At 43.8% G+C, this 27664-nt stretch overlaps 1 protein-coding gene across 4 annotated transcripts in view; it reads left to right on the top strand.

The window, feature by feature from the left end:
- Positions 1-27664, top strand: part of LOC142935545 (breakpoint cluster region protein-like) — a 68177-nt gene that overhangs the window by 18996 nt on the left and 21517 nt on the right. For 3 of the 4 annotated variants that reach the window (XM_076079970.1, XM_076079969.1, XM_076079968.1), the window contains 3 exons: positions 19775-19959; positions 25216-25320; positions 25824-26009. In XM_076079970.1, the coding sequence (XP_075936085.1) occupies positions 19775-19959; positions 25216-25320; positions 25824-26009 (476 nt within the window). The remainder of the gene's footprint in view (positions 1-19774; positions 19960-25215; positions 25321-25823; positions 26010-27664) is intronic. The other variant, XM_076079971.1, reaches the window with a different exon arrangement.

Below are 27664 nucleotides of genomic sequence, written 5' to 3'. Positions count from 1 at the left end.
ACTACAGATTGTCAGTCCCCCCTGATATCACTGTGAAAGCTGTAATTGATGGCTTCGATTACACGTGAAGTATACTCACACCCTTACCGTACCTTTTTATTATTTCTCCACACCATCTTTTCCTCTCATGGGGTAATCTCAGGTTTCTGTCAGGGTGCACAGATAAATGTGATAAATGTTGCTGAGAGGGCACAAAACCAACCGGGCTGGATTTGGCTGAAATGACTGTTTTTTGGTTGTTGTTTTTTATTAACAGTTTTCTGTCATTTTACAGATGAAACAATCAACAGATTTTAAAATCAAAACAATATACAGCTGATTTGTTGAAAGGAATCATAAGTTGCAGCTGCAGATCGTTTACGAGTCATGTTGCAGCGATCGGAGAGATATAAGGGAGAAAAAACACAGCTGAGATCAAGAGAGAGGAGAAGATGAACTGAAGAACATGCTGCTTTCCCACGCCCCTCCCTATCTCTGCCGACACACATGCACATCTTTCTCTCCTCGTTCTCACACACACACACACACACACACCTACAGCCTCACACAGCTATGTGTGACTTGCTGATCATTTTGGTCTGCAGTTGGAGTATTATCACCGGTTAACTGGGTCACTCGAGGTTCTTGTCCCATTTTTTTTTTGGGACCTATTATTTTTTCTCACTCGAGTGTGACGAGGCCCCGACGTCCTTTGTCTCACTTCTCAATGGGTAATGGTTTCCCCTCCCTCTCCTCTCCGCCTCTCTCTCTGTCTCGCTGTCCGTCCTTGACCACTGGTTGACTCAGTATTGCCTTTATAGGCTCATTGCCAAGGGCTCCAACTAAAAGGTTGGCCAGCGCAGCGGAAGAGGGTGTGTGCACCGACAAGTGTACTCTATAGTTGACTTGGGTACAGTTTTGAGGTACTTGTACTTGATTATTTTTACTTCTACTCCACTACATTTACCTGACAGGTATCGCGACTAACAATCCATATTTAACAGTATACTTACTTTACAATTACAATTCAATGCATAATTAATTAAAAAAAATATGCAATAATGTAACATTCTGACAGTTGCCATTCAACACAGTATGTTAAGTTCATATATATAATACTTGTACTTTAACATATACTTGAAATGTTGAATGCAGGGCTTTTATTTGTAATGGAGCATTTTCACTTGTTGTATTGCTACTTACAACAAGGATCTAGGGACTAGATGTGTGCACTGGATGCATTCATGTAATGTATGAAAAAAAGCTTTCTTTACATTCTATATATATTATGCATAGTTTTTTAGTAATTTAGTTTAGTTTACTCATTCAGATGAACAGGACTTTAATAGCTATGTATACCCTAACAATGAAATAAACATTCTGTCTTCAGTTAATAGCAACAAAACAGAACTGATGGGGAACTGGTCTGTTAAAAGCTGTCACATCGTGATGATTTGTAATGCTTTTCTCCGGCTGTGTAGTAGTGTTGTAGTGGAAACTGTGCTTAGCTCTTTGTAGCGCTGTGAGACAAAAGTATAACTCACAAAACCACAAGTATAAACACTGCTTGTCCTTCCACTTCTGTCACTAGTTTGGGTTAATTGTTCCCATGCTCACCATTGTCTCTGACACAGCCTGTCTGCCGAGTCTAATGACAAACACACACACTTCGTCTTCTATCCTCTGTGTGTGTGTGTGTGGGGGGGTTTAGGGGCCTCTGCCTTTTTGTATCTCGCTGATATCCCAACAGTAGCTCGGTGCTATCTGTTTCTGCTTAACGTCTGTAAGGCAGGTCTTGTAGTGTTACGTGAGGGTTGCTTTTGTTGGCAGATAGTGGGTAAAAGGAGCAAACACGCAAGTGACATGCTGAGGAATCAGCGTGTGTGGTTTTGGGTTCACCGGCCTGCTTTCAGGATGAATACTTACCTGCAGACTGACTGCAGAAATACTTTTGTTTCGTCTGGCTTCCCATCCCATGTACAGCAGAGACAGAGAGTCTGTCTGTGGCCTCCTCAGTCAGTTTGGTTTCGTGACTTTGTGTCTGTCTGTGTGCATCTCTGTGTGTGCAGTACATTACATGGCTCCATTTTCCTACATTGTCCCTTTATTTGGTCATCTGTGCATGGGAGCATCCTGGTGGTTGGGTGTTCCGTTATGCATACTTTGAAATTTATGGACAGATTAGAGATCCACAGTCGCATGTGGTCACTTTGCATTGTGACATTCATATACAGTACATAATAAAAAGAGGAATAAAGAGATCCTAAAACCAAACCCAGACAAAGAAAGAAAGTTGACAAGACCTCGATGAAACATGAAAATAATCACCCCCACTTAAACATATCAACAGCCACAAAACAGACGGTGTCGAATAGAAAAATGTTGTGGCTTTAGTATTGGTTCTTGTGTGTGTGTGTGTGTGTGTGTAGGAGTAATATTAACTCGGACACATCGTATGACTCATTGTACTTATTTGGTTAACAACATGGCAGACCCAGCTACAGATGGAAGCAGTTGTTTATGATATTTTTATGCCAAATCTGGTCTGTACCTAGTTAGACGTTTATACCAAATTCAACTTCAATTATTTTATTGCATCAGGCAGCTGCTTGTAATTGTATTCAGTGGTAGCCATGGTGCGGCACATTTCTTAGACACAGATTTGAAGTCAAAAGCTGCATTTTTGTTCACATTTCCTTTTGAGTTTTAATGAAACGAATATACACACTTACGAATGAACTGTTCTGGCCATTCCAAATATATGTGTCTCAAGTGTACAACCTTTCGAAATGCACCCATACACAACAGCACTGCACACATGGTGGAGCAATCAACTATTCATTTAGCTTCTGAAAGACAACATTGGAGAAATCTTAAGTGGGATGTTGCCCCTTTCACTTATTCTTCTTTTCTTTGTGTGTGTGTGTGTGTGTGTGTGTGTGTGTGTGTTTGCATGTTCCTTGTCGGAGTATGTAATGTGATTCATAACGTCCAGACACTCTGCTGCCCTGCTCACCACCCAGGGAGTCTCATCTGTTCGTGTGTGTGTGTGTGTGTGTGTGTGCGTGTGCAGACAGACTCCAGCTTGAGTCATCATGACTGTCCGACGGTCCAAATGTGATGTGACCGGCAGCATACTTGAGGGAAAGCTCATTTGAAGGCTGACAATATGGCTGTTGAATCCGTATTAACAAACATAAATAAACTCAACAAACATGTCGCCCCAAAGCATATAGTAATTCATGCACACGTTTCATTATCCACCTTCCTCCCTCTTTGCCTCCTTCTTCCCTCCATCATTCAGACGCTCTGGTGTTTAGATTAGCGGAGCGCACAGCACCCTCAGGGGAATAGCTGCATTTATGGCTCTGTAGAGTTCGAGCCGAGAACTTTTTGGGGAGACTCGCGCTCACTTGACTTTTGCTCTTCAGGTCACAGCTCTATTTCAAGCCTATTTGTTTTGATTGACTCAACTCTCTGCTCTCTGCTCTATGGTTTCTAGATCAGCTTTTAGCTTTTTTTGTTGTTGCATGCTTTACTATTAAACAAACTTTGCCGTGCCTGTTTGACGGCCTCCGTCCATCTGTGAGTGAGCCGTGAGAGCGGGTTTTGGTCAGAAAGGCCAAAAATATCGAAGTTGAGGAAGCAAAGGAAACGCTTCATGTGCTCTCACTTTGCCGCAGTACAATAATATTTAATAGTTGGAGTTGAGAAATCGACTTTGCATCAGACAAAATAAAATTGTGAAAAAAATCAGAGACGCAGAAATAAATATTTTTTTAACTTCTAGCCTCATGCAGAGGAAAAGCTAAAAATACACTAACGGTTTTATGTCCTCGCCTCTCCTCCGCTCACCTCTGTTCCCCCGTGTGTTTGTGTTTCTTGTTTTGTTTACCTTTGTGCATCAGCCCGTGTTGATGTGTGACTGTCTCATGCATGTATTTTTAAATGTGTTGCTGTGTGTTTGGATCTCATCCTAGCTTGTTGCTGTACGACTATTGTCATCAGTTCGTCGGTCATCTGTAAAGCACCTTTTTACCTGCAGTGACCTGTATGAAAGGGAGAGAGGATACACAGTCAAAAGGACAAAGTTATCTCTTGTTAATTGTACTGTAACATACTAGTGATTTCACATTCAAAAGTTCAAGGTTTATTAGCTTTAATGTCAAATTTAAACAATGATCGAACCCCAAGAAAAGCTGGCTAATGTGTTAGCAGTTAGCTAGCCAGCTATAGCTTACCAACTAGCCCTATGACTCGTCCCAACGTCACTAAGCCCCTAGAACCACATATGTTGTAAAGAAGGCAGATGAGTTTCATCGAGCCACTTTCTGGCGCGACTGGGCTGTAAGATTTTGATAAGAAACTATTTTCACACCTTTCATCCGCCAACCAATTTTGCCTCGTTTTCGTTCCATATTACCATCTATCCATCCGGCCATTTTTGCCTTTGTTCATCCATCCATGAACCAGTACATTTTCACCCTCTTGTGTCCTCTCGCTCCGCTGCTGCTGAAAACAACACGAGATTGAGCTGAGTCCAGCATCTCTTTAATTAACAGCTGGCTAGTCTAATCAAAGTAATGCGATGCTGTTTCCCCGGTTGCATAATGACTTTCATCATCATCTTCATCACAGTCATCGTTCCCTCTTCTCCGGGTATTCACGTGCGCGCTCGCATACAGCAGACGAGCAGGACAGTCCAAAAAAAACTTGTACTTAGAAGACGAAGTGGTGAAGTTTTGTCTCTCTCTCTCTGCCACTCTGTCTAACTCTTTGTTTTCCTGAACAGATGGTTCAGTGGTGATCAAATAGAAAATGAAGTGTTTACTTGCTCTTAGAAAATGACAGAAAAGGAGCATTTTTTTTCAGATGAGATCAAAGCACTCCAAAGAAAAACATGTTCATATATGATAAGTACCAAATACACTCAGTTTATTTGGTACACCTTGCTAAAAATGAATGTAGTCTAATACAACAGCCCTGCGTTAAATCCGGCCTTCTGGAATGTTGTATTTTATTTTGAATCTGACACACAGACTGAATTTGTGGTTTTTGGGTGTTAAAGCTAAATCAAACGTTTTCAGACAGAAAGTGTTTGGATTCAAGGTCAGCAGGACGTCGGGGCTTTAGTTAAAGAAGCAGCGCTTTCACTTTGCTCCACCATACCGCTGTGCCGTACAACACCACGAGAACACATCACATATCTCAAACACACACACACACACACACACACACACTCATGGATTGGTGAGACAAGCTTGATTCATTGTCACACACCCGCTTCTCAGAATTGACGACAAAAATGACCCCTTTGTTCTCCCGCTGTAGTTCAACATGCTCCGTACGTCTCCGTCTGCCTCCTTTTGTGGGGTCATGTAGAGTTTAATGTCTCTGTATGTCTGTGTGTTGATGAGGAAGTGATCATTTGAAGTTGCTGTTTTGCTGGTACAAAACGTGCACATCTGGCCGGAGTGTGTGTATGGAGTACAGTTGTTCAGTGTTGATACACGGCATTCATATGTCCTTGTGGTGCATTTTGCTCTACATGAGGTCATGTTTGCACAGGCACGCGTGTGTATGTATGTATGTGCGTGCGTGTGTCCTTGGTAGGTAATAAGCATGTGGGACTGCGGCTTTTTGCACACATCTGTCTCATGGTCGAGAAGCTATGCAGTGCTGCTGCTGTGCACCATTTTCAACTGCCCCACCCCCCACCTGCTCTGCCCTCCCAGTCACTTTGTACTGCACACACACACACACACACACACGCGCACACACCAAAGGAGGTCGCTTCCACAGAGTTTGAGGACGCCCAAACTCCACGGGGAAATCTGCCTTTTGCCTGAATGAGTGCAAGGACCTGCTGTGCTTTCATCATGTGTCCCCTCCCTGTGTCATACACTCCCGATGTATGTATTAATAGCTGGTACTTTACCTCACTCGGTCCGAAGCAGACTTTCATTCAGGTTCCTGGGTCGTAATGACAGGCTTGATGAGTCATGATTCGTGCAGAAAGTCCTGCTTTGTTCCACTTACTTCTGTAACTCAAGGATCATTTCTTTCAAAAGAAACGTGTTGCTGAGGTTTACAAAAGTATAAAACATCAACTTGATGTTGTTGAGCAACGTATTTTTGGTATCAAATAGGGTTGGGGTTACATGTTATCACAAATATATGCTTGTGTTTGAATTATTTGAGTCAAATCATTTGTTGCCGTCGAGCTAAATGTACAGCTTTTTTCATTGCCTGTAGGAATTGAAGCTTTAAAAGTGGTTATATGCTCTACTGCTCTCTCATAAGGTAAATGACACCCGTGGGCGTATGCCCATGCATACGCATGAGCGGCCCTACGACCTGCGGTGCCGTGCCCTCCCCTGCTTGTAGCGTCTGGTTACATAAGCAGGCTAACATTACCCCAGCAAGCCATGTAACTGGCACCTCGAAGTCAGTCATCGCCCCGAAAGAGAAAGAGGGGAGAGATGAAAGGGAGGTGGAGGCAGAGCATGGAAATGGTTGGTGGAAGGTTTATCGGATGTGAGAGAAGGAGGTCTGAGAAACGGAGAGATGTGATTGAAAAGCTGAAAGGGAGTTAGTAAAGAAGCAGATGAAGATGAAGAAATATAGAAGCCAAGTGTTGAACATAGTCTCCTATCCTCTGAGTAGCATTTTTGCAGTTTTGAGTGGCAGTCGGCTGCCCTCATGGCCATGTTTGTAGTTTTCATTGACAGCTTTTGTAGCCTTGATCTGGCTCAGTAAAAGCTCCTCTCCTGAATCTCTCAATTACCATCCAGCAGAGAAACACAGAAAAGGCATTAATCCTCCAATGCGTGTCTTGCATGCACCCGGGGCCCGTCATAGTGTTTCCTTTCTAAACGCATTCTTTTAACCCGAATTGAATACATCATTCCTGCCTCGAGGCGCCAGTGAAGAAAGACTCTAATTCACGCTGCCTCCCTCACCGTCTCTCTCTAAGTAGTTAATGCTTCTGAGAGGCTCCTATCTCGTCTAATCTCTGTTTTTCTCTCACTATTCTACTCTGTCAAACCCCGTTCCTTGTTTAGCCTGTCACATTTTCTGTCTCGAGTTGCATTCACAGTTTAGGATGAGGCAGATTTACGAGCAGAACTACAGCTGATTTTCTTTTGCGGAAGGTTCATTTGGGGAGGCCAGACTTTTTCTGTTCCCTCCCATACGGGCAACACACAACACTCTGTGGTGAAAGAGTTCCAATTAATTCAACTTTCAACCCCCTTCTCCAGTTTCTAACCTTTTGACACACTGACACTCTCTCCCGCTGTCTTTGTGGACAGGTAAGTGTCGGAAAAGCTCAAACTGCTTGTCTTCAGAGAGGTGTGTCGGAAAATGCCACAATGAGTAACAAGAACGAGACCTACTCCTTGCGTGGCTAAAGGTCACTCCCCCCTCCTACTCACTCACTGCTATTTCAGACTGAGCAGGTAACTGCACTGAAGCAGGTTCTTTGTCACTCTTCAAATAGCAGCATGCATCAACATATCGACATGTAAAGCCATCTAACAGTTAACAAATTACAGGAAATTATAATGGTAGTGCAACAAACAATTATTGAAACACCATGTTAACCTATTGTGAGTGATAATAATTGAAGGACACCAGTGAGTATATCAACAGTAAGAAAATCAGCCTGTGTCCACTACATCCCCAGTGGAAATTATGCTTTTGTATACTTCACACTCCATGTGTCTAGATTACCCAGGATCCTCTGGAGCATTTGATGGATAAGTGACAATATGTGATGTAGTAGTTATTCCTATTGTGCCCATTTTTTCACCTAGATATGAAACTGTGGTTTCAAGAAATGAAATGCCGGTGGGGCAATTAATCTATATTTTGTGTATTAATTCATTCGTATCCATACTAATCTCTTTATTGGATGACACGGATGGGTGGATAGTTGATGGTCCGATTGACTGATGGGACCTGACGCTCCTCTCTTTAAGGCATTTTTTTCAGGGCTTTTCCCCAAAGAGTTGTTGCATCCTTGCATCTATTACATAAGACAATGTACTATTCCACTTCAGTGTTACTGAGGTTTTATTTAACGTTACCGTGCGTTAACTGTCAGTGTGACATTGGGTGTTATCGAGTGGTGTCCTTGCAGCAAAGCCACGGAGGACAGTGCGCCCGCATGCTTTTCCAGAGGGAAGCAGATAAAGAGCGCACACGCATACACAGGTCTACCCAGAGCTTCCTGTGTCTCCCTGCTACGTCCTGTTGCCAAGGAGACCGGGGCCTGGGCTGAGCGCATTCAGTAAATACCTGGGAGGATTTAGGAGTGGGAGGAAGGGGTGGAGAGTGGGTCTGCTTCATTCAAACACCCCTGTTTATCACCTCACAATGCTGCCGTAAAGACACAAGAAATGCCGTGCAGTTGGCTCGGCTGCTGGCCGTCGTCGGTCTTAACATCGCAGGTGTGCTGTGGAATCTGTCAAACATCCTGCATCCTTCACACAACCAGAGGATGAATCTTTCATGCAGTGCAAATGGTTTTGCCTGGTGCAGGCAGCCGTCACATACAGCGGGAAAGGTGGGATGAAGACACATCGGTTCTTCAGCGCGGTGACGAGACCTAGCACGGGACCCTTGCGAAGAGGGGCATCAAATAGCAAACTGGTTCCTCATGACCAAGTCCCAGTGGAGACTGTGGTGAGCTGAGCCCATAACCTTGCAGAGACAGCAGCCAGACAGCCGGAGGAATAGAGATAATTGAAATGACTGTCTGTGTAGCTCTGACTCTTTTTTTTTTTTCATCCTCCTAATTATTCAGTGTCCTCATTTCGTGAAAATGTGCGTGTGTGTGTGTGTACACATGAACAGAGAGAGGCTGAGAGTCTAGGTTTTTAAAAGTGTGAATACGTTCTATTATCTTGTGCGTGTGTGTTTGACCAGACATTGTGTGTGTGTGGGGGGGGGGGGGGCGTATGTTGGTGTGTAGGTTTTAGAGCCATTATGGGAATATGTGAGTGCTGGGATCAGGTAATTGATGCTGTTGACGCTTGAAACATGGCAGACAGTCGGACTGGCCCAGTGCCAGTTCAAATAGGGGGGAAGGAGAGAAACGGGGAGGAGGAGAAGATTAGAGAAGAAGAGATAGAGGCTGCAGAAATTCCATGGCAACCATCGGATCGGGTGAGAAATGAATTAAAAGGATTCTTAAATGACAGTTTACCCTTTTGGTGGAATGCAATCTTGCATTTTTTTTTTTCCCTTCTGCTCTCTATTTCGAAAAGTGCAGTAGCTCGCCAGTTCTTCGGAGAGCTGCTTAGGTAGATGTCAAGACAGAAATGATAAGGCAAACAGATGTAGGTTAGATCCATGTGTGCATAAGTGTGGGGGGGGGGGGGGGGGGGGGGGTTCAGTGTTTGCACAGTTTCTTCATTTAAACAAAAAAACAATTATTCATAATGTATTCACTTGGGATACCTTAAGTCCTTCTGGTTGTAGCATGAATAACAGCGTCCTCTGCATCCTGACAGGTTACCTAATCACAAATGAAATGCTCTTCCTGTTGGCTGTGGTAACCAAGGCAACAGTTCCCCTGGAGATTTGCTTTGGCAAAACCTTTATGGTCCGTTTAGCAAAGTCCTAACGCGTGTCCCCTGAACAGCTCCCGGCATAAAGCAGCGGTTTATTGCCCTGAGCAGCGATGATGCCGCGGCTTGTGTTTGACCAGAGATTAGGCAGATTGGGGCCTTTTGTGCTCGTTCTGCTGTGTGCTGATGATAAGCGCCACTGCAGGCCGTAGTGTCTGAGCCGGGAGCCGTGGGAGAGGGAACAAGGTTAAGGTAAACTGAGTGTAGCCACCCCCACCCCACTAATGTCACATGCAGGAAAAACATCAGTCTAAAGAAGTACAATTTGTACTAGCTTATTGTTTTTTGCGAAATAATATCCTGCTGTATCTCAAATGACCAAATTATCAGCAGCTCGTATCAGATCATGTATGTAGCTGCACACTGTCATGCTGATTGGATGTCATATTGAAAGCCAGTTGTATGGGCGATATGAAGCTAACGGCAGTATATTATAGAGGCCAAAAGTTCAGTTGTGTGGCAGAACGGTTGAGCAGGAGTTCAGAGGGTTTGACTTGGTTTCTCGGAGACAATCTGAGCAGCAACGGCAGCAGGAGTGCAACATTGCCTGCGTTACAGGACCCCGGGGATTGTAATGGGGATGGTGTAAGCCTCAGAGACGAAGTAATGGCAGGAACACACACTCGTTGAACGTCGAGCCACTGTATGAAGTGCATAAAATGATTGGATGCGGTTTCAAGCAGCGTAGTTGGAAGAACATTATGTGGAAGAAGCCACTCCCTCCAGCTGGCTGATGCTAGTTTGGCATCAGCTGCCAGACTATAGTCCCGTTATACAGGACTCTTGCAGCTCTGCACCACCTAAACTGTACATAGTCCCACAACCATAGAACTGCAGTAAGTAATAGAAAGTGTGACACATGAGCACACAAAACCAACCCAGCTCTTGTAGAATTGCTTCTCCTGGGGAACTAACAAAGCCTTTTAATGACTTGGTCTTGGTCTGTTGTTTCATGGTGAACGCAACCGCCAGTGGTGGAGGAAGTACTCAGATCTTTCACTGAAATAAAAGTAGCAATACCACAGTGTAGAAATACCACGTTACAAGTAAAAGCCATGCAGTCCATTTTTTTACTCAAGTAAAAGTCCATATATTGGCATCAAAATCTATTTAAGGTACCAAAAGTAAATGTTGGCAAGTTGTGGCGGTGCACTCATCACTCATCAGTGATAGCTTCAAAGTGTCAAATCCTCCATCACGTGGATGGAGGATTTGTCCAGCAGACACTGACGTGGAACAGTCACTCAGTCCGTTTGTCTTCTGTTTTCACATCATGAGTCGGACCGGATGAAATGAAACGGGAGCAATACTCGACTCTCATTCCTCTCTTCATTCGACTGCAACAAAGCCAAATGAACTGTGGAGAATAGATGACGCTCGATGTAAGCTTCAGGCTGAGATCAATAGACGGATGAGATTTAGTGAAATGTAGTGTGTTTTTTAATTAAAGACTACCGTTTATCAAAGGAGTAGCTGACTTTCAGTTTTGGCTTTCTGGAAGCACTTATGGAAACCAAATAATTCACAGCCTCCAGCTTCCTCTTCACGTCATGCCGTGTATCATAGTACCTCCTCAGCAGCACGACACCCACATTGTATCGCTTTATCCAGCTTTCAGGATTTCAAGACATAACAGTATTTCTAAGGGGAGGTATGGATAAGGATCAGGGTCCATTCCCTAGCTAGTGATCGTATTGATTGAAGTACTGTTTGTTAATTTGATTTCAGCTCCCCTGCTCGAGGCATAGATGAATACACAAAGACACACATAGTAACAGAGAACCCATGTGACCTTTGTCCCTCCTTCTCCAATGCGTTAACCTCTGACCTCCAACCTTTGCTCTGCGTGGGACCTTGAGTGCCTCCACCCTCCAGCAACAGACACGTAACACTTAACACCTGTGATTGTGTGATCATATTTTGTTATGCCGGATATTCATATGTTGTCTTTTTAGTAGCCCCGCTAGCGGCAGGGCTCTGTAGGTGGCTATGTTGGTCTGTCTACCACTTTGGTCCAGACTAAAATATCTATTATATATTGTGTACATATATTTATTATTTATGGTCCCCAGAGGATGAATCCTGATGGCTTTGTTGATCCTCTTAATTTTTCCTCCAGTGCCACCATCAGCCACTGCTGTACTTTGTATTCAGCGCTAATTAGCAAATGTTAGCATGCTAACATGTTAAACTAAGATGGCAAATGACTGCTTTCTGGTCAGGTTCCCATGTGAATTGTTTAGTCACACATGTTTAGCTTCTGCTAGAAAGTTGATCCAGAATTTACCAGATGTGAAAGGAGTTGTCAATGTGATCTTTTTTTGTGGTTTACACAACAGGATCTTCATTCTCCAAACCAAATCTTGAAGACATTGAATTCAGTTGTGATAAACCATTTCACTCACACTTTAGCCTGGTGGGGTTTGTGTTAGCGTCTTTTAACCAACTTAAATGTTGCACAGATAAAGAAACAGCATTCCTATCAGTCCCGTTTATTCTTTTTTTAGCCAGCACATTAGAGCATTGATAACCCGCACATTATTTGTGATGGGCCCGGCAGAGTGTTTTGCAGATAGCCATGTAGGTTTAAATAAATGAATGAGGCCGCTCTCCGCCCACACTGAAACATACGCAATGGCTGCGGTGGCTCATGATGCATTAAACAGTGTCAGAGGGCTGAGGTCTCCCCTCGAGATTTACAGCCGTGGTGAGATCACAGAGCGCCTCCTGCAAAGGCCAACGTGGAAGGGAAATGAGAGGAAAGCAGAGAGACGCAACAAAGGGCGAGACATACTGAGGAAAGGTAGTATTTAAGAAGACGTTTAGAGAATGAAAGCTGTAAATGGAAAGGAAAGAGCAGAGTGCAGACAGGAATGTGTTATTGTTTTTACCTTCAAGACACATGCACATACCGTAAATACCACTAAAGACCCTCCATTTGCTGAGTTAACAACCTAAAAGCCAAGCATCTTCCACTTTTCGTCACACATTACCATCTTTGCCTGTAGAAACCGCAGTCTAATGAGCGCTGTCCACGTTTCAGAGCGAAGCCGCTAATTTAGCATGCTGTATTATTAATCACAGTCTCAGCGTGATTTTGCAGCAATTTGAACGCTTATTTCCCCCATGATGCTTTAGGGGGGTCTCTTCGCTAATGAGTCTAACGGTTGACAGAGAAGACACGACAGGCGCTTGATGAATCAAAGGTTTGTCTGGCAGGATGAGGGTATAGTGGTGTGTGTGTGTGTGTGTGTGTGTGGTTGAGCATATGTCCACCAAGACAGGAGAGCGCTCTCCTTGAAAGTCTTGTGTGATCAAAGGAGGCGGTGGCGGGAAGGAGAGAGAGAATAGAAAAGATGTAGACAGAAACGGAGACGGGGAGAGAAGCGTACAGAGAAGTAAAACACGCAGCGCCGAGGGAAGCTGACACAACGTAAAATATATGACATGTGGCTGCGCTTGTGTGTGATTGGTTGTGTAATCATCTTTGTGTCTTTAGTTCTACTGTAATTATGTTTATTTTTGGTGTTTCGGTCATTTTCTTCTGTATAAATCTGCCACCTGCTTGCATGCATGTCAACTTTTGTCTTCTCCTTACTGTCTCTTTTCATCCGTCTTCCTTTTCATCAAATCATTTTGTTTCTGTTCTATTGCTTGTCTCCCTGTTTGTCTACTCTCCCATACTTTATACCCGACGTATGACAGTGATGCACTATATCTCCTGGCAGCAAACGCCTGTAAAGCTGCAGACTCAGGAAACACGGAATTTGTTATTTCCTCGGTATTATGTCATCGTAAATTACTTTGGGTTTTAGACTGTTGGTCTGATGAGACATTTCAAGATGTCTTCTTGTCTCTGGGAAATTTGAATGCTTATTTTTCACAATTGAATTATATTTTGTAGAGTGGGTGATTTATATATTAATTTAAAGTTATTAGTTTGTTGATTAATAATCATTTTGGCACCATACATGCTTTCACTAACGATTTGTGAGACCTTGAATTACCGTAAAAGACTGGCGATAGTGAAACATGATTGGCACTGTAGTTGTGGTAATATGTTGTCCGTATTCTGCAGAACTCTAAAGAGAAACTCTCAAGATTGACAGTTTAACAAAAAAGATTTTAAAAAATCAACACAGCAGAACTAGATATATCATCTTTTTTTAATAATGTAGCTCTTCACTGCCATGATTATTTATTTTTTTGTTTTCAGAACTTTCAGTCTCCCTCTGGAGCCACAGAGGTCTTTATACAACGTGTTCTACATGGGCAGTACAAGGCAATGCAACATTGTTTGCTTCCCTGTGGCAGATATCTATGACACGGAGAACGTGGCCAAATACCTGTCCCCATGAGTAGGTTAGGCAAACGCACAATCCCACAAATATTTAAACAAAAAGCTCATAGCACAAACCGTAGCATTGTGAAGCCACACAGCACCACACACACATGGACACACACACAAACATTCTCATTCCTCTACTCATCTCTCTTCCTCCAGTGGTGTGATTTCAGGCCATGCCCTTTCCTTTTTCTTTCATCGCTGTCCTGCCTCTCATCTCTCCGTCCTGAGACAAAGGGATGATTACATCACTGCAGGGGGCGCTGTTCGTTTCTTAAAGGAGCAGCGCCTCCGACTTGGCCATCCTCCCAGCTTTCAAAGTGAAACCGGCTGCTGCTGCTGCTGCTGCTGCTGCTGCTGGGTCGTTTCCGCAGAGATTATCAACGCCGAGGCAGAGAGATTACCCCCAGGAAACAAATTGGTTTATTACGATTTCTTAACTCGAGTGGTGTTGATAACGCCAGGAAGCGGGAACAAGGAATTCACCAGCAGATAGACGTGATGCGGCCGTGATTGCTGGTTGAAGTAGCATTCATGATAAATTGACTACAATTGGGAAAAAAACAAGATGAGGAAAGTTGCTTCCTTCACGTAGAGAATGTGCTGTCTTGGTCCACTCAAAGGAGCGATAGAAATACCAAAACAAATTCATGAATTAAAACAGCATCCAGGGACACATATCCTCTGCATGGATGTTGATTTGTGTTGCCAAACACACACTTTGCTTATTACATGTCTTCCAAGGCAGTCGTATCTTTTACAGCAATCCTGTGAAGTACGCCTTTAGGATTCATCTTTATCTCGTGAGAGTCCCAATCTAGAGAGGTTTCTATGAGGGATGCAAAGTACCCACCGTGACCTCAAGTAAATGTAGAGAATTCCTCTCAAAACTGTCCCCGTAGTCTCATCTTCTGAGTGGGGGAAAGGTGCCACGCCTCCAGATTTTCATACCTAAAGTGCAGATATTGAGTACGTCAAAAATAGAGTCACCCGTTCAGACACTCTGCGTCTGCCCTCTAATGACGAGATAGTGACATTTACCAAATTAACTTCTGTCAAGTGCCCGTGCGGTCGCAGGAGGATTGTGAGCGAAGCGCTGTGTTGGAGTTCATTTGACGGCATGTCTGTCCCCCCCAGCGATGCTGTAGCTGAGCCTTCACTTTAATTTCCACAGCTTTCCTCTTCCACTCGTGTACCAGCCCCCTCTCTTCTGTGTTAAATTGTCTCTAAATTGGATATTTAAGGGGATGTAGGAACTCAGGGGAAGGGATGCTCTCTCTTTCTTTTACTCTCCTTGCAGCAACTCTCACCCCTCCCCATCGTAGTTTACACTACTGCATATGTATTTTTACATTTAGAGGGGTAGTAATGAAAAGCAGCAGCGTTGTTTGGGAGACAGGCGTGCATCTTATTTATCTCCAGTATCCAGACTTGGCCTCTTCAATAAGCTTAGCCTTCCCGAATCCAGCACACTGTATATGAATCAGATACAGCATGAGGGTGTGGGGGGGGGGGGGGGGGGCATTAAAACACACCATTTCATCTCTGATTACATTCGCCTCGCTCATTGAATGGCAGGAATAAGAGAGAGAGTGTTGTAGCGTAACATTAGGATCCTATGGGGCTGGGTGGGGCTTTAAGGTGAGGGTGTGAATGTATCTGTAACTGTGTGTGTGTGTGTGAGAGAGAGAGAGGGAGAAAGAGAAAGAGCCAGAGGTGGGGTTATATCAGCAGTGTTGCGATGACAGGCCTCTTCCTATAAAGGCGTCAGCAGCCGGGGCAGATTTACGACGGCCGTGCTGAGTGGAAAGCGTGATGGGGGATGGAGAGGCAGCTCTCACTATCGAGGATATCTTATGCCTCCGTTGAGAGTCACTCCCTCCCTCTCTCTCTCTCCAATTTCATGGCTCTGTGTGTGCATTGTCTTTGTCTTCTTTCTCTTCGTTGCTATTTATCATCTTATTATTGTAGTTTTTTAATAATAATTTCTGTCTTCATAGTATATAATTTCTTCAAATTTTTTTTTTCTTTCCTGCAGAACCATACGGAGCATTGCAGGGTTTTAGGCAATAATTGTTTCCTTTGTCTGTTGGCTCTCTTTATCGCGAGACAACTCAGACGAGCCTTTTAATTCCTCGTACGTGTGGGAATGAGCGAGGGTCAGCTCATTTCATCTTTTTTTTTGTGCACTTTAGCACTGTTACAGTATGAATAGATGTTGTATCCATTATGGCTGAGAGCAGTCAAAGAAAAGGGCAGAGAGAAGAGGTAGCGTGAAGCAAAGAATGAATAGTGACAGAGTGTGCCGAGTGGCCTTTAAAAAATGCTCAAAATGATGTCTCATTACAATCAGACAGGTAGTGCGAAAGATATATTTATTATTCACATTATTATTATTAGATAAAACAGCTAATGAGACTCTTTTCAGAGGTTGGGATTCATTTTAAATGCTTCAAAACAATTGCTGACCCAAGACTGATCCCTCTATGATGACTACAAAAATGGTTTCCTCTAAATCTGTCATCAAACAAAAAAGTTATTCGCTTTCTTAGAAAAACAAAAAGATTGGTACCGATCTCATTTCTGTACGCTAAATATGCAGCAGACTTGTAACAAGCTCCCAAAAAATCCCTTGATTGTGTGTCGCACACAGAAGTTGTAACGGTTTAACAGTTGAAAGCAGCTCCCATGCAACAATAGATCAGTATCACATGACACCCTGATACCCTGATACCCGTCCTGCCCCTGATATTGTTTTGGAAAGACCCATGTGTTGCCATGGCACCGGAGCACCAGCTGTTCCCAGTTTGATTGCAGTTTTCCACCTGCAGCAGGAAAAAGAGACCTGTTCCCCCTCCCACTGTTTCCATGTAAACATTTTACAGGAATGTGTGTGTGTGTTGGTGTTAGAAGCAGATTTTGGTTGCTTTACTTTGCCAATAGCTCCAGGAAGATATCAATGGGTGGACTGTTTTTTGGAGAATGACATATTAGGCGCTACTCTATGTGTTAGTGTGTGTGTGCGTGTGTTCGTAAGTGTGTGCTTATGTGTTAGCTTTTTGCAGTTTATTATTTTCCTGATAAGGAATCGTTTGGGGGGGAACAAGAGAGGAGGGAGAAGTGAGGCAGCTCAGAGCAGCAAGAGGAAGACGCAGACCTGTGAGCAGCATGAGGATGAAGAGGCCAGCTGTGGAGGCCCCAAATCAGTGGAGACACAAGCGATCTGTTCGCAAGAAGGATAGAGAGAAGAGACGGCGAAAGATAGAGAAGGAAGCAGTTCGACATATGCGGCGATGCAGGGGCACACAAACAAAGAGCGTGAGAGTCAGAGGGAGAGAAACTGACTGTGGGCTGCGTTAGAAGCAGCGTCTGGGCCGAGATGAGGTCACACGTGGTCAGACTGAAGCCTAGTGTTTGAAGACCACAGGCTATAGTGACCCATTAACAGACTCGTAAAGCTCAGCCCCTCCCCCACTGGAAACTGCTGGTTTGAAGATATACATACCAGGCAAGCAGACTAGTAAGGGTCTGAACCGTTTAGTGGTCATTCCTTTATGAATTGTTAATTAGTTTATAGTTTAACAAAAACAACAACTCTGGATTTCCCAGAAGAAACAGTTTAGTTTGATTCAGGGCTGCTGTGATTCATTTGGCATTTTATATATTTTATCTACAGTTTATCATTATTATTCATGACTGTGGTTTTGTGCTTCTGTGACTGTGCCCCCCCCCCCCCCCCTCCCTTTTGTAAACAAGAGGGGGTTACAGTCTAAAAAATGTTGTTTGGGTGCTCAATATTTCTGGCCTCAGGGTTGTGTGGGCACCACAGACACACACACACACACACACACACACACACACACACATATGCACACACACACACACACAACCTCAGTGTGTTTCTAGTGACAGCATTTTTCCAAAACAAGGTGGTAGGAAGATTAAAATAAGTCAGCTGGAGATGTTATGCTGCCAACATGAATACACAGAGGTGGGGTTGGCAAACAAGAAAAAGAAAAACATGCCAGGATGCCTCTCACTCATTTACCACTTGGTGTTTTCCACATCTGTATTTTAAGACAAGCAGTGAATCAGACCTCAACATGTGCATCGTCTTTTTGCTTGCATGTTGTCTTCTGAATGTTTGTTTGTTCCTAAATGTTAGATCTGGTTACTCAGTGATCCTTACTGGCCTCCTACAGGCTGAATGTTTATGCATGAGCTTAGTAAATACATCAAATCCAACCCCAAAATCATACCGCAGCGCAAGTTAGTCATCACACAAGTAAAAAAAAAAAAAAGGTACAGCAAAGAAAAGACTGAAGGAGAAGATGAATGTTTAGGAACACAACAATATGATAATGAAATTCATAAGTAACAGCATATGTGCACGGGGTTGCAAAATAACAGCAGTGACACTAAGACTACAAATGAATGAAGAATGTGTAACACACATACACACACACACACACACACACACACACACAGAGCCTCTATGTTGGTCTTTGCCGGGCAGGATGCCGTTGGTCGAAGCAGGCGCAGTGGGCAGCACCCGCCCACAGGCAGTAGCGAGTACACAGAGCGAGCAGTGGGTGGGCTGAAGGTCAGACGGGCCCTGAACACACCATCATTGTTCTTTCTATCTCTTTCCCTCGTTTTCTTTTCTCGACGCTATGACCTGTGACTTTAAGAGCGTATGTCTGTGTATGTGCTGGTGTCAGACAAAAAAAAAGCATCAGTGACTAACTACATGTTAGCTGAATGTGTTCTACAGCTACAGAATACTTATTATTTATTTGAACTGGTGTGTATTCTGCATGTTTTGATGTTTGCCTGCGAGACTAGAAAGTGCTGTTGCTGGTTATTAGTCTGAGTCAGCACAGAGGAGGCCTGGCCAGCTCTCTGAGAAGTTCAGCTCTGTTGAATGTAGGAGTGGGAGGAGATGAGCAAAAGGTCTTCTGTGACATTCAGAGATGCTTGATGTCTTCCCCTCAGCTGTTACACACCAGATTCCCCGAACCACTGACTGCACTCTCTCCTCCCGGAAGGCGAACCATTTGAAATTACAAAAACGTGTCTAGTGGAAGCCACAGCTTGAATGCATCGCCTCACTGAGTGTGATGTTGTAAAACAAGGTATTTTGCAGTCAAATTGTAGAATGCGTCCAGCTCACTGACATTTTGTTTCGAGCTCTTTCTCTCCCACCTCTCCTCGTAAAGGGCAGCGCGGGTAATTATACTCGAAGCCACTCTGTGCTGGCTGAGCATGTTGTTCTTACAGAGAAAGTGATAGCGGCCACCGCAGAAGCGGGTCGGAGGGAGGCGGATGAAAATTTCCCCGGAGACGCTGCACTCGGTGTTGAAATTATTTGACCCTTGACCCAGTTTGTAGTCGGCCTCTTCGAGTGCTTTCTCGCCGAGCTTTATGTTTGTATATGAGTGCATGAACAAAGATGCCGAGGGCAACTCATTTTGCGTGCCCCAGTTTCTAGAATCGCATTAATTAGTGTTTGGAAAATGAACTCCTCGCCTTCTGTGTGCAGAATCTACCCAGTGTGCTTTGTAAAGGCACAGGCAACTTTAATGGACCTTTGGTTCGATTGAGGCTTTCTAAAGTTGTGTTTCTTAAAAGAAATGATGGTGTTTGCATCTCCAAATGTCAGTTTTTTAGCTCCCTACCTTTGTCCCTTTCAAGACTGAGTGCAGAAAGCTTGAATTGCATTAATTTGGTGATTTGCAAAAGATGTCTGCATCAAAAGTGATTGAAAGAATGTTTAAGGTGCCAACTTAAGGTTGTGTTTTCTCCCCCGTCACAGATGGTCATTTCACGGGGACGCCTCCCACGTACGGTTACGATGCAGACCGCGCAGAGGAGCAGCGGAGGCACCACGACATCCTGCCGTACATCGACGACTCGCCGTCATCTTCTCCGCACCTCAGCTCCAAGAGCCGCAGCAGTCGGGACACCCTCTCCTCCGGATCGTTAGAATCCTCCAAGTCGGTGAGTATGCTGTGCTGTTTTTTTACTATTGTTTCAAAGTATAATACCACATGTGCAATCCTACAAACGTGGCTGGAATTACTCTTCAATGGCCAATAGTTATGTAGTTTGACCTCAATACAGCACAGGAAGTGGGCTAAATATATTCATAGAGCAATCCCGATCCGTCAAAAATCTGTCAGTTGATGAGAAAATCAAATCTACCGTTTGAGAGGATGGATAAAGGACAATATCGCCTGCCTCATAACCCCCAGAAGCAGTCATCCAGGGAAGAAACTCATCCCCCTTAAGAGTCTGGCCTTTTCTCATCCAGGGTATTAGGCAGAATTACCTATCACCTCTATCACCTCTATCACCCCACCACTGCCTTCATCCTCTTACCCCTCCCTCCTTTACTCTTTCTTGTCTGCGAAGAGAAAACCAGTGATCTATGACGTCTGCTGCTATCGAAGGTTACCATGGAGAGGATACACACGAATGCTACACACACACACACATACACACAAAACTGTAGTGTCAGCAACAATGAGAATGAACATGGATGCTACCGACAGAATCTATTCAAGCATTTACCCATTCCTTCTTGCACCGAAGAATTTGTGAGTAGCAGCATATGAACATGCTTAGAGCCGTATGTTTGATTAGGACAGAGAGGTATTTTGGGAGAATGTAATAGGCTAATACTGCCGCTCTCCACTGTGCCCTTGGAGGAAGTAATCGCATCAGTGTTCATGGAGCAGTATTACTCCGCCCCCTCAGTCTTTGCTCACTAGTCTTATCTGATTTATAGCTTGAATCTGCCAATAAATGATGACTCCCTTGGCTGCATCCAACCTTTGACCTCTGATCTTGGATTTTAATTTATACACACACTTTTAGGTTGCACAAGCCAATGGCTTCTTTTACAGAAATGCACACGTCCTCTTCTCTCAGCAAGAATGTTAAATTCACATTGAAGATGATTTGAAGGGCAGAATCCTGGAGGAAACTGGACGCTGTGTGTGTTTAGGGTTGGCAGTAACACCATCGGATGGCCAGTTAAATACTAAACAGCCAAACAACAATCGTCCCTCAACAAATTCTCCACGCAGACAGACATGCTTTCGAAAACCGCCATGAAAGCGGAGTTACCAGCATCCTTGATTTGCCCTTCAAACATCACCCCAGTCTGCTTCTCCAATCGATGAGTCAGAGCCCGGACAATCTCTGATTGGCTGATGGGTTTGATGATGTCACTGTGATGAGTCATCACATACTGCTGATTTAATCTTCTCTCATATTCGGAATCTTTGCAGTGAAGAGGGAAACGAGTGGGGTCACTGATCAGAAGTCAGCTGAAGTGTGAGGACTGTGCTGTAATGGGATTTTTTTCACAACTTTGCAAAAACACTGGCCGCGTATGTTTTATTATGTGACACATACTTGTAGGTCAATCTAGGACAGTCAGAGTCAGCTTTTCCCCCCTCTCCACGTTAAACAGAATTCACATTTTTTATGTATTTTTCTTTGGCATTTAATACTTTTTACTAGATATATGACAGTACAAACATGAGGAGAATTGAAAGAGAGAGAGAGAGAGAGAGAAAGAGAAAGAGAGAGAGATGGGGAACGACATGCAACAAAGGTACTTGGCTGGATTCACATCAAGGACATTGCAGTTTATGGTTACTGGCCTCCGGGGCACCCCCAGAATTCCCTTTAAGCCATAAACCCTTTCCTCTGTTCCTGTAGATTCTTGATTTATCTTTGTTCCTCCACACATTTATACTGTGTTATAATTATACTAGAATGCTCCCTCACCCTGTCTGACATCACACCTCGATGCCAAGACCTGAAGGGGGAGGGAGGTCATTTCCTACTGGACCAACGCAAAACCTTTAGAAGACTCAGTAGAATTGGAGGCGTGGAAAGAATGAAATCGCCTTTAATAGTATCCATCACATCTGTAATGAAAATTCACTCATCGCACAGCTTGTTTCCTTGCAATCAAAGGCATGATGTGATGCTGTATCGCAAATAGCCGATCAAAAAAAAAAAAAAGACCTGCAGACACCAACTCTGTCTATCACTGCTGTGCAATTTAAATAAGCAGTTAAAAAGAAACTGTCTTTCTCCTGCAGCACTGGGTAACTCTAAGACAACCCCATTACTTAGCAGACATGTGGAGATAGGAAACAATCACATTAGACCCTTCAGAAAGCGAGGGATGGCAGAACAGGATGCTAAAGAGATTAGAATATGAAAAATGAGAACGGTTAATAAAGTGTGTAACAGGGGCGTGCATTGCCGCTCACTTCTTCCATCTCTAACCTGCTCTGAAAGTTTGTAAGAGCTGACATGGGAAAGACATGGAGAGATATGGGGAATAATGTTATAACCGCAACTGCTGCTGGGTTTTTATCTGCGCCTCCTGAGCTACGTCTGCTCACTGGGCAAATAAACACTGTTTGTATTTATTCTCTTGTATCTCCCACGGACATTATCCACCATGCATCAACAAATCAGAAGCAAGTCAGAACTCCTGAATCATCCAGAGCCACCACTACGGGGGGGGTTGTGTGGGCTCAAATGTGAAATATTAGGCCTCCGTTGACTCTGTTGCACATACCGGATGTGAAAACATAGAAACACCAACCCAAATACACCCCGAGCAGGAAGAGTGTGTCTCATTTCATATGAAAAGGCAGGCAGACACCCCTTTTAGTCTGAACCCAGAGATGGGCTCATTAGTTGCTACAGCGATGAATAAAAGATGATATGTCTGGAGAAGTGGGTACTTCCTAGGGGAGTCGTCTGGGGTCTGAAGCGATGATTAAACACTTTCGTCTCGCCTCCGCTAGTTCAGTAACATGCGGCTGGATTGTTGAAGTTTTCCTCCTTGTGATTTGCTTCAAATATTCTTGATGCTGCAAATGGACCCCCGTGGTTCTCATGCTCTTTTACCATCGGGCATATCCTGCGAGGCTAAAGTGAGATAGCTCATGCCGATACTTGTAGCTCAGCAATGATTCATTCATTTTTCATTAACTCACAAACACTCGGGGGGGCTCCGTCACTGCCCCAAGCTCTCCCTTTTAAGTTAGAGAGATCCAGAGCCGCTGTAATTTAATGTCTTAACTCTTGATTACATTACTTATTTACTTTCAACAGCCTTTTTATTTGCACTCCTAATACCAAAAGAGGGACGTTTTCTGCTTTTGGTCGTCTTAGAGTCTATACATAACGAGCAATTGGAGCTTTTTTTTCTGATGCTGTTATAAACAGCTCAGATCCCCAGACATGTCTGTGTGATGCATAATACATGTCTGTCAGAATCATTTCCTTTATGCTTCACCTGAGAAAGAGAGACAAAGAAAGAGAGAGAGAGAGGATGTGCAGTAAGAAGTATTCACTTTTGAAGACGAGATAAACCGTCAGATGAAGAGGAGGCCAATATGCTTATACGCTAAATACTGTCCCATTCTACTTGAGGCCTGCACCTGATTTCTCCAAACTATATTAGTAAGTAGAGGAGGGCTGAACCGATCAGACGGTTAATAGATTAGTCAACAATTGTGTTTTTGGACAGTTGGTTGGACAAAACAGGACCTATGAAGCCGTCATCTTGGGTTTTTGGCATTTTATGATTTTCTTGTAGACCAAAAGAATCGATAAATCGTGAAAATAATTGGCAGATTAATTAATAATGTAAATAATCTTTCATTGCAGCACTTAAAAACATTTCCTAATTCAAAGCCTTAACACCCATTGAGTTAATGGCTGAGATGCTAAGAAGCTTGAGCAAAGTAACATCTTAAATCCACCCGTCTTGTTTAAAGCTGAATTCAGGAGGATTAACGGTTATTGATCGTAACTACGGCAGAGCTGTAACCACATACAGTTACCTTTGAATGTTGAGTGCTATTTTTAATTTGCTTATGCAGTGGCCATGGAAACAGCTTTCAGGCCTATTTACCCCTTCATTTAAATATATGCACGCACACCCACAGACAGTACGTACTCATGTGCAGCTCACAGGAACGCTGCACATCATTTTAGCATATACATATCTATACAATGCCTGAATCCTGCTGTCTAGATATATAGTTGTAGAAGTGGCTTACAGGTGGCTTAACATACATAGACATAGACAATTCTATATGTTCGGCTTTTGGGCTGTTTGTAAGACAAAACAGGCAATTTCAAGAAGATTGTTATGGCCATTTTTCTCTATTTACGTACATGAACACATCAACTACTAAACAGATTCTCTGCATTGTCTTCTATGCTGTTACCCTCCTGACCCAACACACACACTCATCCACGCGAACACACGCCATTTATTGTAGGTCTCTAGACGCCAGGAAGCCTTAACAGCTCCTGATAGACAAGGTGAGACAGGACAGCCAAAAAGGCAGAGAAACAGAATGTGCTGCTGCACGTTTTCAATATGTCGCCTCGCTTCTTCTTCATATATAGTCCTACTCTCTGTCTTTGTCTCCCCTTCATCATGTCAGATATTCTTCCCTCTTTATTCTCTCTCCCCCCTCTTAATTATACTGAACCTATCTTGCTCTCCATCTCTTCTGCTCCTCTTCTTTCTTTGTCATTCTCTCACCCTTCCACCCTGTTTCCTCTCTTTCCTCCTCCTCATAGCCTGAAGGACTGGATGTTTCCACGTCCCAACCTGGGCTCACGGTCTGTGTCTATGTGTGTGTGTGTGTGTGTGTGTGCGCTCCCGGCACTTGCACATTCTCTCACAGACACATACTTATACGCCAACCTCGCCCCCATGGGAGACCCTGCCTGTTTGTGTTATTTCAGAGTTCATGGTTGAACAAGACAGCCCGAGGAATCTCTCTGTCTCTCTGTTTTCTTTCATGTCCGTAGTCCTCAGTGAGCTTTCGCTGGGCTGAGGGGAATGGGGAGGAGAGTGGGGAGGATTTCTCCAAGGTGCGATTGTTGCCGTTTGATTTTGCAGACTGTGGCCCTCACAAACGGCAACACTGCAGAGGTTTTCAAGCTCCGCTAAGAACTAGGAGCCCGTCAATTTGAGATTTACAAATATTAACTGATGTGAGGAACAATATGATGCTTTGAATGTTCTTCATGCCTCAGGCACAAAATGATGCAGTGTGAAAACAGAAAAGGCTGATTTAAAGAGTAAGTTAAAAAGCAAAGTGGGCACGTCCAGGATTGGATTATTTGTTGTGCATTATATTGTATTGCTGCATATTGTTTTAGCTTTACTATTACATGTCTGTGTGTTTGTTACAGACTGAATGTGACCTGGAAAAAGGTTTGGAGATGAGAAAGTGGGTCCTCTCTGGGATCCTGGCCACCGAGGAAACATACCTCAGTCACCTGGAGGCCCTGCTGCTGGTGAGAACACACACACACTACATCCAGCCATACTATACAGGAGAATGTAATGACTGCGGCATTACGTGCATTGATTAGGCAAATTGAGTATTAAGTATGGAATTATTTAACGATGAATTCACGCACTTAATTTAATTCAGTGTCGTTAAATGCATCTGCAAAATGTGTACGGAACACAAATAGATTACAAATTACAACAATCAAAGTGTCGAAATAGCCAAACCAAATAAATAACAAATAAATTGACACCGAGTTGGGTGTTATGAAAGTAGATAGAACATAGTGGAGGACTGTTTGCGAACACGTTTTCCATAAGAACTTAACTTCTTATTACTTTTATGCCATTTAAAAGATAATTTGAAAAGCCAGAACCGTCGCGCAACTAGAGAAGAGTCATAAAGACAACAAACCACTGCAGTAATGACTATCTGAAGTCCTCACAGTTAACACAAAGATGCCCCGCAAAAGCAACTTTTTCCATCTCCTCTGTTTGTCCCTCTCAGCCCATGAAGCCCCTGAAGGCCGCTGCTACAACGTCGCAGCCTGTGCTCACCGTGGCCCAGATAGAAACGATCTTCTTCAAAGTGCCTGAGCTCTACGAGATCCACAGGGAGTTCTACGACGGACTTTTTCCTCGCGTTCAGCAGTGGAGCCACCACCAGAGAGTCGGAGACCTCTTCCAGAAACTGGTGAGAGAAAGAAATGATTAGTCGACGGGGTTGGGGCGTTTTGGGGTTGTAGTTTGTGACTGTACCCATGATAGCAGATGTCTGACCTTACCCTTAATCTAAGTGACAACATTGGACACACACAAAAGTTGACGGTATCAGAAAAGACATGTGCATGTGGACGCAGACCCAAAGCAAAACCACTGTGCCGGAGTGAAATAATTCACAGTAACGTTGTTTCTTGAATTGGGAGGCTTTCAGAAGCAGAATCTTTCAGCATAATTCAAGAATAAACCAATAACAAAAACGTAGATTTGATTTTTCTACTGATGCTCTTCTTTATCATTTTAAATTTGGACAAATTGAATCTGAATTGCACTTTCTTTCCTATTTCCTCCTCAACAGCCGCTCGCTTGCTGTCTCTCTTCCCTCCAGTAGTTTCTGCCAAGGATGTCTGGGCCACATGTACACTGGGTCTATTTAATCATTTTCACAATGGGTCAATTAACCCACAATGAGTCATTTGTTAATTCTCTCCGAAATACTGCTCCTCTCCCACTAGTGTGTCCCTCACTTTCCCTGGGTCTCTCTCTCTCCCTCGCAGACTCGCTTGAATGCACGAACACACACACACACACATACATGCACGCATGCACGCACACACACACAGACGGAGGTGCAGGCGTGTTTCACAATGCCGCCTTTCTGCCTCAGGCAGCTGAGGCCATCACTGCACTGTGTGCTTTGTGTCCTGAAGAAGCTGCTATAAATAGGAGCCCCTCTCTCGCTCTCTCTCTCTCTCTCTCTCTCTCTCTCTCACACACTCACGCACACGCACTCTTATGAATTAATCTCAAGACGCTCCAATTGGGATTTTGCAAAGAAATTAGGATTTAATTTGTATCTTTTACCGCCAATGACTCATTTGCCAAAATCCATTTTTTATAATTACTTAAAAAGCTTGTCTATATATTTCCCTCCTAAAAACTGCTTCACTGTTACATTAGCTTTTCTATCAAACAAAACTGCCCCACAAAGAAGTGACGTCATGGTTGTGATGTAGGTAAACCGTAAAGGAACACACGCTCACACAGTTTCTGCCACATTCTCTCCCTCTCCCCAGACAGACGTTAATAAAAGTCAGGAGGAGAAGACGCTGGGCCTATCAAAAAGGGGAAAAAAGTGCTACATGACAGCCGTTCCATTAGGAGGTGAAGAGGGAGGGAAGAAGAGATCAGATGAGAGCAGAGGAGGCGATACAGTCGAGGAGTGGGGCGAGGAAGGGTTGAGAGAGGATGAGAGTCGGGGAGGCAAGTAGATTTAGGCTGCTCTGATAGAGCTGTCTCACCATGACTGAAGTCTGTGAGGGGAGCAGACGGATATAGGAATCATAAAACATCAGAACAAGGAAGAGGAGAAAAGAGGAAGAGGCAAAGCGTCACTGACAGGTTATGAGCATGAGTGTCTGAAGAAGTGTCTGAAGGCTGAAAATAGGGCTAAATCACACTCCTGCTCTTCGTAGACACGCACAACATGCACAGTGGCAAAGTGGTGGTTTTACACCATGAAGGCAGACGGATAAACTGGTTCAGAGATGAAGGACCAAAAAAAAGGCTGATTCTGTGAATTTATAGAAGAATGATCCTTTATTTGGCCTCAGACATCCAACATAAAGA

Source organism: Anarhichas minor, unplaced genomic scaffold (assembly GCF_050575085.1).
Source record: "Anarhichas minor isolate MPS153535 unplaced genomic scaffold, ASM5057508v1 ptg000073l, whole genome shotgun sequence".
Classification (NCBI taxonomy): domain Eukaryota; kingdom Metazoa; phylum Chordata; class Actinopteri; order Perciformes; family Anarhichadidae; genus Anarhichas; species Anarhichas minor.
This window is presented reverse-complemented; position numbering and strand designations above follow the sequence as displayed.